This window comes from Bos indicus, chromosome 5 (assembly GCF_029378745.1).
Source record: "Bos indicus isolate NIAB-ARS_2022 breed Sahiwal x Tharparkar chromosome 5, NIAB-ARS_B.indTharparkar_mat_pri_1.0, whole genome shotgun sequence".
NCBI classification, from domain to species: domain Eukaryota; kingdom Metazoa; phylum Chordata; class Mammalia; order Artiodactyla; family Bovidae; genus Bos; species Bos indicus.
The window spans coordinates 82,963,854-82,979,469 of NC_091764.1; the positions used below are offsets into that span (position 1 = coordinate 82,963,854).

At 41.8% G+C, this 15,616-nt stretch overlaps 1 protein-coding gene across 2 annotated transcripts in view; it reads left to right on the forward strand.

The window, feature by feature from the left end:
* The first annotated feature begins 1,485 nt into the window (after positions 1 to 1,485).
* The window catches only part of ITPR2 (inositol 1,4,5-trisphosphate receptor type 2), a 593,100-nt gene continuing 578,969 nt past the window's right edge, over positions 1,486 to 15,616 (forward strand). Inside the window, exon 1 of one of the 2 annotated variants that reach the window (XM_070788589.1) lies at positions 1,486 to 1,625. In XM_070788589.1, coding sequence (XP_070644690.1) covers positions 1,534 to 1,625 — 92 coding nt within the window. In that variant the 5' untranslated portion in view covers positions 1,486 to 1,533. Of the gene's footprint in view, positions 1,626 to 4,669; positions 4,861 to 15,616 lie in introns of those variants that run through there. The other variant, XM_070788588.1, reaches the window with a different exon arrangement.

Genomic DNA, 15,616 nt, shown 5'->3' on the forward strand with positions numbered 1-15,616 from the left:
ACACCTCTTTGTCCGCCCTGAGTCCCTTCACCTTTCAGCAAACCTTGCTCTGGGGGGATTACTTAGGTCGAAATTCTTTGATTGGGTGTCTAGAGTCCTAACTGCTGCCCAAGTTTGCCTTTTCCAGGTCTTCCGGAAGGACAGGACCAAAGTCTTTTAAAATGATAAGACGAGAGTTACAAAAACAACCAAGAAGGTGTGGAAACGTGTCCCGCTGCCAGTTTCATTCATGACCGTTGGTACTTTAAGAGTCAGAAGCTTTAAAAAGGAAACAAACCGAGGCTGTCAGTGAGAGAGTGACAGCGGGCTCCGGAGGTGGAAGATTAAACCTGGGTTTGGGATTAAGAGCAGGAGGCGCGGCCTCCGAGGTTTAACAGAAGGTTCGCTGCCTATGGTTGGCTAAAAAATTGCTGGCTCGGCCCAGTGACTTTTCTCTCGCGTCTACCTGGACATCTGCTGACGGGTCAAGTTTCACTAACGCCTCACATTAATACTAGAGACAAAAACCTAAACTACTAACTCCACACGGAGACAAACCCTTCCCTCTCCCTCCCCACCGTCTCCCTCCTTTTCCCTCATATTTTCTTTCCTTACTGTGTATTTTGAAAAAGTTCTATTTTTTCCTTTACTTCAACACCCTCCTTTCTCTCCCTCTGTCAGCAGATTACCCATTCCACGCACCCACCCCACCCTGACTCCTCCTTTTCATCTTCAGGCGTGAGGCTGGCTGAGTCTGCTCGGGTCCAGCGCGCCCGCCCCATCGCCAATTCTCATGCTCCCCGCCCCCTTTAAGACGCGGGAACCGGTCTGCACCCCGCTGTCCTTCGCCTTCTCAGGCGGGAACTGTCGCATCCCAAGTCTAGCCACTCCAGGGCGGCTCTCGGGCGACAGCTTCTCGGCTCGGGGGCCACTCTGTCGCCCCTCCAGCGCCTCCCCGCGTTCGGTGCGCGCGCGCCGCGGCTTCCCGGGTGGCCGGGTCCCCCGCCCCCTAAAGTCGTCCCTCCCTGGCCGGGCTCCGCCCCCTGCCGCCGCTGCCTGATTGGCCTCCGCCTCCTTGTCCCCACGCTCCTCGGCTCCCCTTCGCCCAATGGGCACCACCACCTGGTCCAAAAATTTCCCCGAGGGGACCCAAAGGCTCTGCAAGCAGCAGCTCCGGCCAGGCGGTGGGGACCGCCGCGAAGGCGCGCGGAGCGCGGAGGGTTCGCGGAGGCGGGAGCGGAGGAGCAAGGAGGAGGAGCAAAGGTGTCGGAGAGAAAAGTTCTGAAAGGAACAGGAAACCTGCCGGAGAGGCGGCGGCTGCGGCTCTCCCGGCGTCCCGGCGGCGCGCGTCGTGGGGTCTCCGGAGCTGCGGCTCCGCTCCTGGCAGCTCTCCCGGCGCAGGTCTATCCCTCTGGCAGTGCCTACCGCCGCCGCCGCCGCCGTTCTGGGCTGCAGGCGGGCGCTCCGTTCCGCCTCTGCCGCTGCGGCTCTCCGCAGAGGGCGGCGCGGGTGCTGAGAAGAGAAGGGGACGTCTTCTTCGGAGCATGAAGCAGCATGTCCGATAAAATGTCCAGCTTCCTCTATATAGGGGACATCGTGTCCCTGTACGCGGAGGGTTCGGTCAACGGTTTCATCAACACGCTGGGGTAAGCCAGGGCTCCGGGCGGGGAGCGCGGGCTGGGGAGCCCTGGCGCTCGGTCCCCTCGGAGCTCATCCCCTTCGCCTGGGGTAGCTGGGCAGGCTCTGTGCCCGCGGACAGCGCGGTGCGCTCGGCTCGCGCGCTCGCAGGAAGCTGCCGGTGGAGGCAGGACTTTCTCAGCAACTTCGTAATCTCGAGCTCAGACGCATCTGAAAAGGAGGAAGTGATTCAGAAGCCCGAACACAGGCCCGACGAAGTCCTCGTTGGCCTCTCCGTGGGTTGTTTTGATTAAAAAAAAAAAAAAAAATTTTTTTTTTTTTTTTTACCCTTACAGGTGGGGAAAAAAAAGAGAAAACAACACAAACAACACGGCTCCTCTCCCCACCTTTGTTCGCTACGACTCTCGAGCCCCTGCCCCTCACGGCCGGGTTTGTAAGAGCAGTCGATAAAAGTCTGTGGCCTTGGACGTGAGACTCGGGCGATGAGGCGAGCGGGAGGAGTGTGGCTTTGCTCTGCGGGAGGAGCTCACTGTCCCCGCTACGCTGAAGTAATTTCCTTTTGGCCGTGCCAGACGGGAACTCGCCCCGCCTCGGGGGCGTCCTGGGGGCTTCTGGGTTCTAGAACTCACACCTGCTTTCTCCCCTCTCCGGGCCTGGGCCCATTGAAATGCTCAGCCTCTCCTGGGACGCAGCCAAGTGCAGGGCTCTTGAGATTGAAGTTGAGATTTTTGAATGGGGGAAGTAGGTATATAAACATAGCCTGTGCTAGCTGGGTAGAGGACTTCCTTGATAACTAGTATTTTCTCTCTGTCCTGATGGTGAATACCAGCCTGTAGTTTTAATGCGCACTGCATTGTCTTTTGATAGGCACGTTTTTGTTGCTGTTGCCGCCTAGTCTCAGTAGCTGGACTCCCCAGTCTTAGAGATTTTAGGCTGAGGAACTGGTGTTTCCACTTATGACTGGTCACTTTTTTTTTTTTTTTCTGCTGTTAGATTTTAGGGCACACGACTTAACATGCAGCGTCCTTGGACGGTGACTTTGAGCCATGCCATTAACAGGGTGGTGTCTACCCGACAGGGGACATGGGAGTCCCAACTTCCACAGTTTCTGTTACTTGTGCATCTCCTCTAATGAGTGAAAGCAGGGAGGTAGATTTAATGTGATTCCTTTAAGATCAGTGTTAATTTATTGTGAAACTAAAGCCTGGAAGAAAAAAAAACAGCTGTAACACGTCCTTGGTGCTGAGTTTGTAAATCATAAGCTGCCATTTGTTTCTGGGAGAGTTCACAGTGCAAGGTCAGTGTTTGGGCCCCCAACAACATTTTGCAGATGGACTCTGCTGCACCTCACCCTTCTCCACAGTGGACTCTGTGGAGGTAACATGGTGCTTAAGCTGGAGGGGCCTGGGGTCAAATCTCTGCTTTTCCTATTATGAACCTGATGACCCTGGGCAAGTTGTATAATTGCATCTCAGTTTCCTCACCTCTGAAAATAGGAAAATCGTGGTTACTACCTCATAGGATTGTGCTAAGAAGTGAGTTAACGTAAAGTGTTTAGTATAGCACCAGGCACGGGAGCAGTTATATAAAATGATCGCTATTGTAATTATCACTCCCTTGGTAACTGTGAGCAATAGTGACACTCTTGGACAAAATAATAAAAAGCATTAGGAATAAACTATAAAACCTAGTCAAATTAAAAGTCATGTTTTTGTGTGTCTTATTCAGCAAAAGAGGGCTTCCCTAGTGGCTCAGATGGTAATGAGTCTACCTGCCATGCGGGAGACTCAGGTTCAATCCCTGGGTTGGGAAGATCCTCTGGAGAAGGGAATGGCAACCCACTCCAGTATTCTTGTCTGGAGAATTCCATGGACAGAGGAGTCTGGCCAGCTACAGTCCATGGGGTTTCAAAGAGTCGGACACGGCTGAGCGACTAATACACACTTTCAGCAGAGGAATGTGTTTGGTAACTACCTACTTAAGCACTTGTACTGTCTCTCCCGCTCAATTTGGAGGCGGAGAAACGGAGGGGAAGAGAAATGAAGTGACTTACCTACGAAGCAGAGGACATTAATGTCAAAAGCTGGAACTGTAGCCCTGTCCCCAGATTCTCAGCCAAGTGTGTATTTCTTTGGTTACGTATTGTTGTCTTTAAGCCTTGAGAGAAAGAAGCTTGACCTTTAATGTAGCATGTATATTTGTAGTCAACATTTCTTGCTGGGGTTGTGGAAGTTGAGTTGCTTTAGAGTGTGTTTGTGCAGTATTATTTTTCTGTTGACAAACGGGTTCTTTTTGAGGTTACTATGACAAGACCTCTCTGTAGCTCAATTCTAAGGTGAGGATGGATCTTTGGGTATGCTGCCGCCAGTGAAGCTTGGTGCTTTGACTGAGTGTTCTTTTTCTTTATGGAGTCCATGGAGTAATTGGAATACAACATGGTTCATGGAACTACATTGGCCTGAGAGTTTTAGGAGTTACAAAACTAGCAGGAGCCTATGTGCATGCGACATGAAATGTTCTCTAGGCAAAGTAGCATCATCTACTTTGTTAGTGTAGAAGACAACTGGTAGATATGTTACCTTGCATCTTTTTTTAGGGCCATAAATATCAAAGCAGCATTATAGTTTTTCATTATATTGTTGTAGGATCATAGTAATACACTTTTTCTGTCAAAGACAGAGAGCATACTTTAGATTGAATCTCTCTGCTCTTCTATAGTTGGAGGGAGATCTGTTGTCTGAGGGCTATTGCTAACCTTGTTCATATCATTTATTCCCTTTTCATGTCAGCATGTCTTTGTGGAAAATAAAAGTATATGCTTCTCCCACCCCTAGCATATTATAAAAGTGAATGGAAGAGACAGAAAGGAAAGAGCCCCCCCCCCTTTTTTTAGAAAGTTTGCAGGAAAATCCACATTATGCTTATATTCTGTGGCCCCTGCTGCTGCTGTTGCTGCTAAGTCGCTTCAGTCGTGTCCGACTCTGTACGACCCCATACACGGCAGCCCACCAGGCTCCTCTGTCCCTGGAGTTCTCCAGGCAAGAACACTGGAATGGGTTGCCATTTCCTTCTCCAATGCATGAAAGTGAAAAGTGAAAGTGAAGTCGCTCAGTCGTGTCCGACTGTTCACGACCCGGTGGACTATAGCCTACTAGGCTCCTCTCTCCATGGGATTTCCCAGGCAAGAGTACTGGAGTGGGGTGCCATTGCCTTCTCCCTTGTGGCCCTTAAGTTTCTTCAAAGGTCTGTGAATTGTTAAAGTGAATCAGAGAGCTTGATTGGAGATGTATTGTATTGGCATTGTATTTAGTTAGCCAGCATAGTTTGTTCCACTGTAATATTAAAACTCAGCGTAAGAGCTAAAAATGAGGCCGAAAGTTTCTGACTTCTGTTTTCATTCTTTATCTATTGGACACTTTTGGTTGTGTGATGGTTTTTCAAGTTCAGCTTAATTATCACAAGATAATTCATAAATTTATTTGTCTGCAGATAAATCGTATCTGATTTTAGTATCTAGTGTGGAAATTTGAGAGGATACACGTTATTATTTGGTTTTGGGGAATTTTTTGCAATAAAGTCATGAATTTTTCAGCTGGAAAAAAAATTACAGGTTTTCATTCTGTTAGAGTTCAGTAGGCCCTTTTAGAGGCCTTTCCAACTGGAAATGTGGTAAGATTTTTATAGGCTCTGTGACCTAGCTTTTAAGCTCAGTTTCTCAGTCTGAGAAATTAGACTGCTCCTGTTGCAAAGGTTTGCATTTCCCTCCCGCCCACCCACCTCCCCACAATTATCCTTTAACCAGGATTTACCTGATGTTTCTGAATCCTGAGTTGTCGCAAAATAAGGTAGAGTATTGTTCTTCCAGCTTGTATTGGTAACAAAGGGGCCTGGTTTATATTTTCTAACTTAATTTTTCATCTACATATCTATTTAGGAAACACTTATATTAAGGAAAAGTGTTAAATCCTGTTGGATGAAGATGGTGAATATATTTTAAATAAACAATTTGTTTTGCTACTGTACACTTTAAGGTTATGGTTTTTATTTTTCTTTTAAAAGTGAAGGAGTTTGAGGACATGCTGTACAGTTTCAAATGTGGTATTGCTTTTGTTTTTATTTTAAAATTTTAAAATTGAGGTATAGTTGATTTATAATGTGTTAATTTCTGCTTTACAGCTAAGTGATTCAGTTATGCGTGTATATATATATATATATATAGTTTTTAATATTCTTTTCCATTATGGTTTATCATAGGATAGTTCTCTGTCCTATATAGTAGAACCTTGTTGTTTATTCATTCTCTATATAATAGTTTACATCTGCTAACCCCAGCCTCCTGCTTTATCCCTCCCCCAACCCCTCTCCCTTGGCAACCACAAGTCAGTTCTCTATGCCCAAAAGACTGTTTCTGTTCATTTCTGTCACATTTTAGATTTTAGTTTCCACATATAAGTGATATCATATATGGTATTTACCTTTCTCTTTTTTAAAAATATTTTTTGATGTGGACCATCAAAAAAAACTTTGTTGAATTTGTTACAGTGTTGCTTTTGTTTTATGTTTTGGTTTTTTGGCTCTGAGGCATGTTAGATCTTAACTCCCTGACCAGGGATTGAACTGGCACCCCCTGCATTGGAAGGCAGAGTTTTAACCGCTGAATCACCAGGGAAGTCTGTATCTTTCTCTTTTTGATTTCTCTTAGTATGATAATCTCTAGATCCATCTATGTTGCTGCTACTGCTAAGTCATTTCAGTCGTGTCCAACTCTGTGCGACCCCAGAGACGGCAGCCCACCAGGCTCCCCCATCCCTGGGATTCTCCAGGCAAGAACACTGGAGTGGGTTGCCATTTCCTTCTCCAGTGCATGAAAGTGAAAAGTGAAAGGGAAGTTGCTCAGTCGTGTCCGACCCTCAGCGATCCCATGGACTGCAGCCTTCCAGGCTCCTTCATCCATGGGATAAATGGCATTATATAATTCTTTTTTATGGCTGAGTAATATTCCATTGAAGAGGAATTAAAAAGCCTCTTGATGAAAGTGGAAGAGGAGACTGAAAAAGTTGGCTTAAAGCTCAACATTCAGAAAACTAAGTCCATGGCATCGGGTCCCATCACTTCATGGGAAATAGATGGGGGAAACAGTGTCAGACTTTATTTTTTTGGGCTCCAAAATCACTGCAGATGGTGATTGCAGCCATGAAATTAAAAGACGCTTACTCCTTGGAAGGAAAGTTATGACCAACCTAGATAGCATATTGAAAAGCAGAGACATTACTTTGCCAACAAAGGTCCGTCTAGTCAAGGCTATGTTTTTTCCAGTGGTCATGTATGGATGTGAAAGTTGGACTGTGAAGAAGGCTGAGTGCTGAAGAACTGATGCTTTTGAACTGTGGTGTTGGAGAAGACTCTTGAGAGTCCCTTGGACTGCAAGGAGATCCAACCAGTCCATTCTAAAGGAGATCAGTCCTGGGTGTTCTTCGGAAGGAATGATGCTAAAGCTGAAAGTCCAGTACTTTGGCCACCTCATGTGAAGGGTTGACTCATTGGAGAAGACTCTGATGCTGGGAGGGATTGGGGGCAGGAGGAGAAGGGGACGACAGAGAATGAGATGGCTGATGGCATCACTGACTCAATGGACATGAGTTTGAGTGAACTCTGGAAGTTGGTGATGGACAGGGAGTCCTGGCGTGCTGCGATTCATGGGGTCACAAAGAGTTGGACGCGACTGAACTGAACTGAATATTCCGTTGTATCTATGTACCACGTCTTCTTTATCAGTCCATCTATTGTTGGACATTTAGGTTGTTGTCATGACTTGGCTATTGTGAATAGTGCTGCTATGAACATAGCTCATATATCTTTTTGAAATATATTTCGGTCTAGATATATGCCCAGGGGTGGGATTGCTGGATCACATGGTAATTTTTAGTTTTCTGAGGAACCTCCATACTGTTTTCCATATTGGCTGTGCCAGCTTACATTCCCAACAGTGTAGGAGGGTTCCCTTTCCTCCACATCTTCTCCAGCATTTGTGATTTGTAGAGTTTTTGAGGATGGTGATTTTATTGGAGGGACTGATGCTGAGGCTGAGACTACAGTACTTTGGCTACCTGGTGCAAAAACCTGACTCATTGGAAAAGACCCTGATGCTGGGAGGGATTGAAGGTGGGGAGGAGAAGGGAACAACAGAGGATGAGCTGGTTGGATGGCATCATCAACTCGATGGACGTGAGTTTGAGTAAGCTCCAGTAGTTGGTATGCAGTGACAGATGGCAAATGCCCTTGTTGTTGTTCAGTCACTGGCAAATGCTCTTCACAAGTGCCAATTTGTAGTTGACACAGTGAAACACTGGTTTACCTAGTGTGAGACATGGTGCTGTAAAAAAAATAAAAATAAAAATAAATGTAGTGTTAATTGTCTCTTTCCCCTTCCTCTATTTTTTTTTATATTGAGATTTACTTCACTAGTCATTGATACTTGTTTTTTTTTTTAATTTTTGTTTTATATTGGAGCCTAGTTGATTAATAATGTTGTGTTTCAGATGTACAGCAAAGTGATTTAGTTATACATGTACATTTATCATTTTTTTTTCAAATTCTTTTCCCATTTTAGGTTATTACAGAATATTGAGCAGTGTTCCCTGTGCTGTACAGGGAACTGTATATCCTTGTTGGTTATCCATTTTATATATAGTGGTGTGTGTATGTCAATCCCAAACTCCCAATATGTCCCTCCCTCCCTTTCCTCCTGGTAACCATAAATTCATTCTCTAAGTAGGTGAGTCTGTTTCTGTTTTGTAAATAAGTGTATTGCTATCATTTTTTTTAGACTTCACATGTAAATGATATTGTGATACTTGGTTTTCTATTTCTGAATTACTTTACTTAGTATGATAATCTCCAAGCCCATCCATGTTGCTGCAGATGGCATTATTTCATTCTTTTTAATGGCTGAATAATATACCATCGTTTGTATGTACCACATTTTCTTTATCCATTCTTCTTTCACTGGACATTTAGGTTGCTTCCATGTCTTGGCTATTGTAAATAATGCTGCATTGAACATTGTTGTGAATGTACCATTTCAAACCATGTTTTTCTCCAGGTATGTGCTCAGGAGTAGGATTGCTGGATCATATGGTAGCTCCATTTTTGTTTTTTTAAGGAAACTCCATATGGCTCTCCATAGTGAATACACCAATTTTTATTCCCACCTACAGTGTAGGAGAGTTCCCATCTCTGCACATTCTCTCCAGCATTTATTGTTTGTAGGTTTTTTTGATGTTTGCCAATCTGAGTGGTGTGAAGTGGTATCTCGTGGTAGTTTTGATTTGTATTTCTCTAATAATTAGTGATTTTAGTCCCTGGTGGCTCAGATGGTAAAAGCATCTGCTTACAATGCGGGAGACCTGGATTTGATCCCTGTGTTGGGAAGATCCCTTGGAGAAGGAAATGGCAACCCACTCCAGTACTCTTGCCTGGAAAATCCCATGGACAGAGGAGCCTGGTAGGCTACAGTCTGTGGGGTTACAAAGAGTCGGACACGACTGAGTTACTTCACTAGTATCTTTTCATGTGCCTCTTGGCCATCTGTAGGTCTTCTTTGGGGAAATATCTACTTAGGTCTCCTGCCCATTTTTTGATTGGGTTGTTTGTTTTTTGGATATTGAGCCGCTTGGCCTCCTTGTAAATTTTGGAGCCTGATTCTTGTCGGTCACATCATTTGCAAATATTTTCTCCCATTCTGTGGGCTGTCATTTTGTTTTGCCTATGGTTTCGTTTGCTGTGCAAAAGCTTTTGAGTTAATAAGGTCCCATTTGTTTATTTTTGCTTTTATTTCCATTACTCTAGGAAATGGCTCAAAAAAGATATTGCTGCGATTTATGTCAAAGAGTTTTCTTTGTTTTCCACTAAAGTTTTATGATATATGGTCTTACATTTAGGTCTTTAATCAGTTTTGAATTTATTTTTGTGTATGGTGTTAATTCAGCCTAGTTGGAAGTCCTAGCCTTGACACTTCTGACATTAGGTATTTTGGGTACATCACCTTGATCAACGGTCTGATACCACACTGTGGGAGTGAGCATGCCAGAATTCCCAGGATGGGTGGGGCAGTAGAATCAGTGAAAAGTATGCCGTTGTTTAATTGTTCTGCTCGTAGTTCAGAGTTCAGTGAATGACAAGTGTGTGTGATCATGTATGTCTGTATACATATATTTAAGTGATTATTGCCTTTGGTTTGAGGGTTCTTCTCAGGACCTACCAAGAATCAACACCAGCTTGTTAAGGTTTGAGAAAACGCTCAGGTGATCACCCATTGAAGCAGTGACTGCCAAGTATCATAATAGTTGTTTAGCCAGAGTGGCTAAAGATCAGGACTCTTATTTTTAGTTCATGTTTGATTTTGCTCAGTTCAGTGAATTTTGTTTCCATGTTCAATGATGGATATCAGGTAGGGGAATGGTGGGTCACAGAATTTATAATTCTGACTTAATCCCTTAGATAAATGAACAAGACTGTGTAAAGTCCTATGTTTATTTTTCCCAATTATAGTCCCTTGCACTTCCCTTTCTGATCTTTTTTTCTGCTTAAAGTTTTTAATATTTAAATGTTTGCAAATTTGACTGTTAATTTTTTCTTCTTTTACTTATTTAATTTTTCTGTTCTTATCATAGTTTAGAAAATCTTCCCCTTAATAGGACTGTTTAATCAGTAGAGACTCAGATGAAACAAGGAATGGTTACAGCTGACATATATTTGCATTAATTTGTAATTTATCTTTAGTCTCTTCTAGATAAAACTCTTCCAAGTAACAGCCATTATTTTCTGCTATAACTAGGTGTATAAATTTAGCTCTGTTTTGGCTACAGCATTTGTTACTATGATAAAAGTATCTAAAAATCCATTGGATATTTGCATGTGTCTTTAAAGAGGAGGAAGAAGACAGTATAATCTTGAATACTGAGTTGTTTTGGAAAGTGTGAGGGTTAGTAGTGTCATGTTATGGAACTTGAAATTAGACGGAGCACAAAGACAGCTTCTGAAGTGGTGAACATAAAGTCTATTTTAAGCTGAAAGGTCGACCATTTCTTTAACTTTGAAGTCATTCCATAAACAACAGGGTAGCTTTTAGACCCTCTCCGGTGGAGAGCTCAGTCAGGTAAACAACCATGCTTCCTTAAGCACCTTGACTTTGGGAGAAGAGAATTCAAAGGCAAATGATTGCCCTCATTCTTTATTTAACAGAGCTTTTTTGCTTAAAACATTTCTTATTATTATTATTATTATTTTTTGCACAGGTAGTGCTTTTCACAATCATGTTTTCCCTTTGGAACTCCACATATAGATAGAATACTTTAAAAGTTAAATTCAAATTTTTAAAACAAATTCCGGACACAAGGTGTATCTTCATATATAAATATAAAGGAAGTAACAGTGGACTTCTATGACAAATTTCTAGCATAACAAGTGATTGAATTTTACTCCTTTTGTTTACGTCAGAACTTGGTAATAAATCACCGGATAGTAATCAGAGAAGTGAAATTTTAATGGTCATTCATCCATTCATTTATTTAATGAGTAAAATTGATTATGTTTTTCAAATGCACAGTGGTTTTCCACTCTCATGCAGATTTGGGTGGGAATGTTTTTAATATATGCTTTAGAAAACCATAATTCTGATGTAAAAATATAGAAAAAAAATCCACGAAAATAGTGAAAGTGAAGACCTTTCAGCATGTTTTTTCACAGTGGTGACACTGTATCATGGATGGGTGCATGATTTTCATTTTTATTTTCATTCTTAGGTCTCCTCTGTTTCCCAGATTGTACATATGTTTCTTTAATTAGACATTTCTTACTGTTACAGTCAGCACAGTTAACTAAAATGAAAATAATGTTTTTGAGGATCTTCAGTTTCTTAGTACTGTTCATCAACAATGTTTATTTTAAAAAGCATAAAGAAAGCATTTTCCTGGTCATTGTCAGTAGACAAAAACCACAAACCGGGAACTACATGTTGCTAAAATATATAGGTCATATGTTTACCATAAAATTTTTTGTTCCTAGTTATTTATTGTTGGTATTTTAAAATGTATTATGGAAAAATGTTTGGCCAGTAATGCCGATCCTTTATAAATGGTTGATTTAACTTTTGCTTCCCTTGTGGCTCAGATGGTAAAGAATCTGCCTGCAATGTAGGAGACCTGGGTTCGATCCCTGGGTTGGGAAGATCCCCTGGAGAAGGGAATGGCTACCCACTCCTGTATTCTTGCCTGGAGAATTCCGTGAACACAGGAGCCTGGCAGGCAACAGTCCATGGGATCACAAAGAGTTGGACAGGACTGAGTGACTAACACTAACTTGTGCAGTAAATATATAGTCTGTTTTATTTTCGAAGTCTGTTTACACATGTAAGTAGTATGCCCTTCAGCATGACTGATTATCATTTTAATAATCTTAGTACCCACTATGGAACTTTTATTGTCTATCAGTTTCTATTGGTATTATTTAGTGAGGGCTCTGTGTGTGTATGTGATTGAAATCATTTGATTAATTGTTTTTATTGAATATCTTTGAAATGGATGGATTAGCCCTTTCAAAATTCAAATCAATGATTGGTTAATAATAGCAATTTCATAGTTTATTCTGACACAAACCTACAGAACTCCAGCGCTGAATTAAGAATAAATTATCTGTTTATTCAGAAAAATTTAATCATAAAATTGAAAATGTGTCCCCAGCATGATCAAGTTTATGGACTGTTCTTGGTGATGTGGTTTATGGTGGAGGATGCTGCAGATGAATCACTGGTTCATTAGACACATAGTTAACAAACCCCGACTATGTGTTAGGGATCCAGCATGAAGAGATGCCAGATATTGTGCTATTTTAATTATTATCTCAGAAATTCAAACTTCCTCTGATAATTTGTAGTATGACATTTGACTAGGATCTATGGGAGTCTAAGGGCATTTGACACCTTTGCCCTCAGAGTTGTAAATGCCACAAGATCAGGAACTGACTCTGACTTTTAATCCTTGTATGCTCAGCAGCTCACATAATTCCTGCTACCTAGTAGGCATTTAATAAATATTTGTGAAATCAATGTAGTCATTATTTAGTCATGGAGATAAGATTGGTATTGAATAACTACAACATAAAGCAGTTCTTTTCAAATGAAGATGATTAAAAACAGAGATCACAGTGAAACCAAAGCGGATTCTTTGAGTAGTATGATCCGAAGAGGGTTCAAAGAGGAAGTGTATTTAGCTGAACTTTGTGGGATCATTAAGATGAATATTTGTCTCAAACCTGTGTCCATAATTTGATCATGTATGTGGAGCCCTATACCAAGGTCACAGTGTGGATCCCTGTACCAAGATCACAGAATAAAAATCTCTGTAACTGACCAAGGCCCATAGCAACTGTGGCATGAGCCTCTGGATCTAAATTGGCCAGTTCCTTGCCTGGTGATCGAACCCGGGCCGCAGTGGTGGGAGTGCTGAATCCTAACCACTAGACCCGACAATATATTCTTGGTACTTTTCTCTTTTTTATTTATTCAAAAAATTAGTGAAATTTTACTGTTCATATTAATAGCTCCAAAAAAGGAAGCAAAAATTTAATATTACTGAGATGTGCAAAGATTGAAGAAATATCCTAAGAACATATTTTATGCTTATTTATTGAATGTAAGAGCTTTAAGTTTGATTCAGGCCCTCTGAATTTGTCATGTGCTGAGACATGTTTGGAGAAGGAAATGGCAACCCACTCCAGTGTTCTTGCCTGGAGAATCCCAGGGACGGGGGAGCCTGGTGGGCTGCCGTCTATGGGGTCACACAGAGTTGGACACGACTGAAGTGACTTAGCAGCAGCAGAGACATGTTTACTGAGTTTACTCAGTTTTCTGAGACAATAGATAAAGGGGGCAGGATATAAAGCCCATAAACTTGGCAATTATTTGGGGGAATTTTTATAGTATTTCCAGCTTCTTTGAATATTCTGTTTTCATTCCTTTCCCCCTTATTTCTCCTCATCCCAGTGTTTCATCATTTTTCTTCCTTAATCATAGATTTCAGTTGACTTCTAGATTCCTGGAAGCTTTGCTAATAAAGAAAACTTTCCATCTAAAATAGTTATAATTTTTTTTGTTTGTTTCATAGTGCCTGAGACTGTTCAACACATGCACAAATGTACAGGCGCACGTGCGCATGCGTGCACACACACACACACACACGCACACACTCCACTTTGCATAGAGTACTGGTATCTGTGGAGCCCACTCTGCCCTCATTTCCTTTTGGTGTTTAACAAGCAATAGAGGCCATAGATAGATTCCCATGATGTCCAGGAAAGGCTTAGGAAGTGAACAAAGCATAATCTAAATTCATATCTAAATTCTTAGAATTCAAGCATGTGTTATTAAGATTCTATCTAAAGTGTTTGAGTCATTGTTAAAATATCATCAGAAAAATCTCTTTGTGAAAATTGCAAATTGCTGGACTCTATTATGTATTTGTTATACAGAAAAACTCCTCAGTGGAATCTTAGAACAAACTTTTATGTTTGTAATTAAATAATTCCTAGATGTCTAGCTCTCTAAGATCTGTGGTAATGACTGATTATGAAATAGCCACTAGGAGCAGACACTACTACTCTCCACATATTATCTCCTATTGAAAAGAGGATTCTTCAAATTGTGTAAAGAACTTATGGATTATCAGAGCTAAATATAACATATCAAACAAACAAAAACCCAACCAAAAACGAAACTGGATTAAAAAAATTGTTGATTAACTTTTCCAGTGGCAAATCAAAGTGTATTATTTATAAAAATTAGAGAATGTTAAGTGCCCTCCAACTTACGTTTAGTTAAATTATTTGCAAGCCTTATATTGTATTGTTTTGGAACTCCTGAAAAGCTGCCTGTAGGTATCTCTTGTTATTCTTTTTTTAAATAAAATATTTATTTATTACTGCATTGGGTCTTCATTGCTGTGTGTAGGCTTTCTCTAGTTGCAGCAAGTGGGGGGCTATTTATTCTCTAGTTGTGGTGCACGGGCTTCTGGTGCAGGCTTCAGTAGTTGTGGCTCTTGGATTCTGCAGCACAGGCTTAATGGTTGCAGTGCATGGGCTTTGTTGCTCTGCAGCTTGTGGGATCTTCTCAGACCAGAGATTGAACCCTAGTCTCCTGCATTGGCAGGTGGATTCTTTATCACTGAGCCATCTAGGAAGCCCCTCTCTTGCTGTTCTTACTATCTGATCACAAAAGCTCAAAAGATTTGGAAAGCAAAAGGTACTTGCATATCTATGCCCATATGGGTAAAGCTTAAGAACTGAATATTAGAAGTAAAGTTCCATTGTTAGTAAGGAATAGAAACCATCTTTGGCTAGCTTAAGCAAAGAAGGGAATTTATGAGTACAAGGATCCTGGAGGAGCTCCAGGAAATTGAATGATGAGCTCAACAAGTGAACATCAAGAAAGGCAGAAACTCAGAGCTGCTGTGGGTATCTCGGTAGCAGAACCTTCTGTCTGGTCCTGCCATTTACAGGACTAGAATACAGCAATTCCTATACCCTTTATCTTCTTACCATTCAAAATGCAGAGTGATAGAATTTGGCTCCACTTGGATTAATCACTTATGTCCATGAAGAAAAGTCACAAGGCCGGATCTGATTATCAGGGAAATCCCTGTTAGGGGGCTCTGATTTCTGCCTGCTTCCAGGGTGGTATGGTATGGCAGGAAGAGAGCGCGGAGGACCTGAGTGAACTGAGATCTCATCACTTAGTAGGTAACTGAATAGTAACTTCTCAGCACCTTTTAAAATTATGGTCCTATTCATAAAATAAAATGTACTGTCTTATTTATTTATTTTTTAATATTTATTTCTTTGTGCTGTGTCTTAGTTGTGGCACTCGCAATCTTCTCTCTGGGTTGTGGCGTGCAGTATTGAATCTGGGCCATCTGCATTGGGAGTGCAGACTCTTAGCTACTGGACC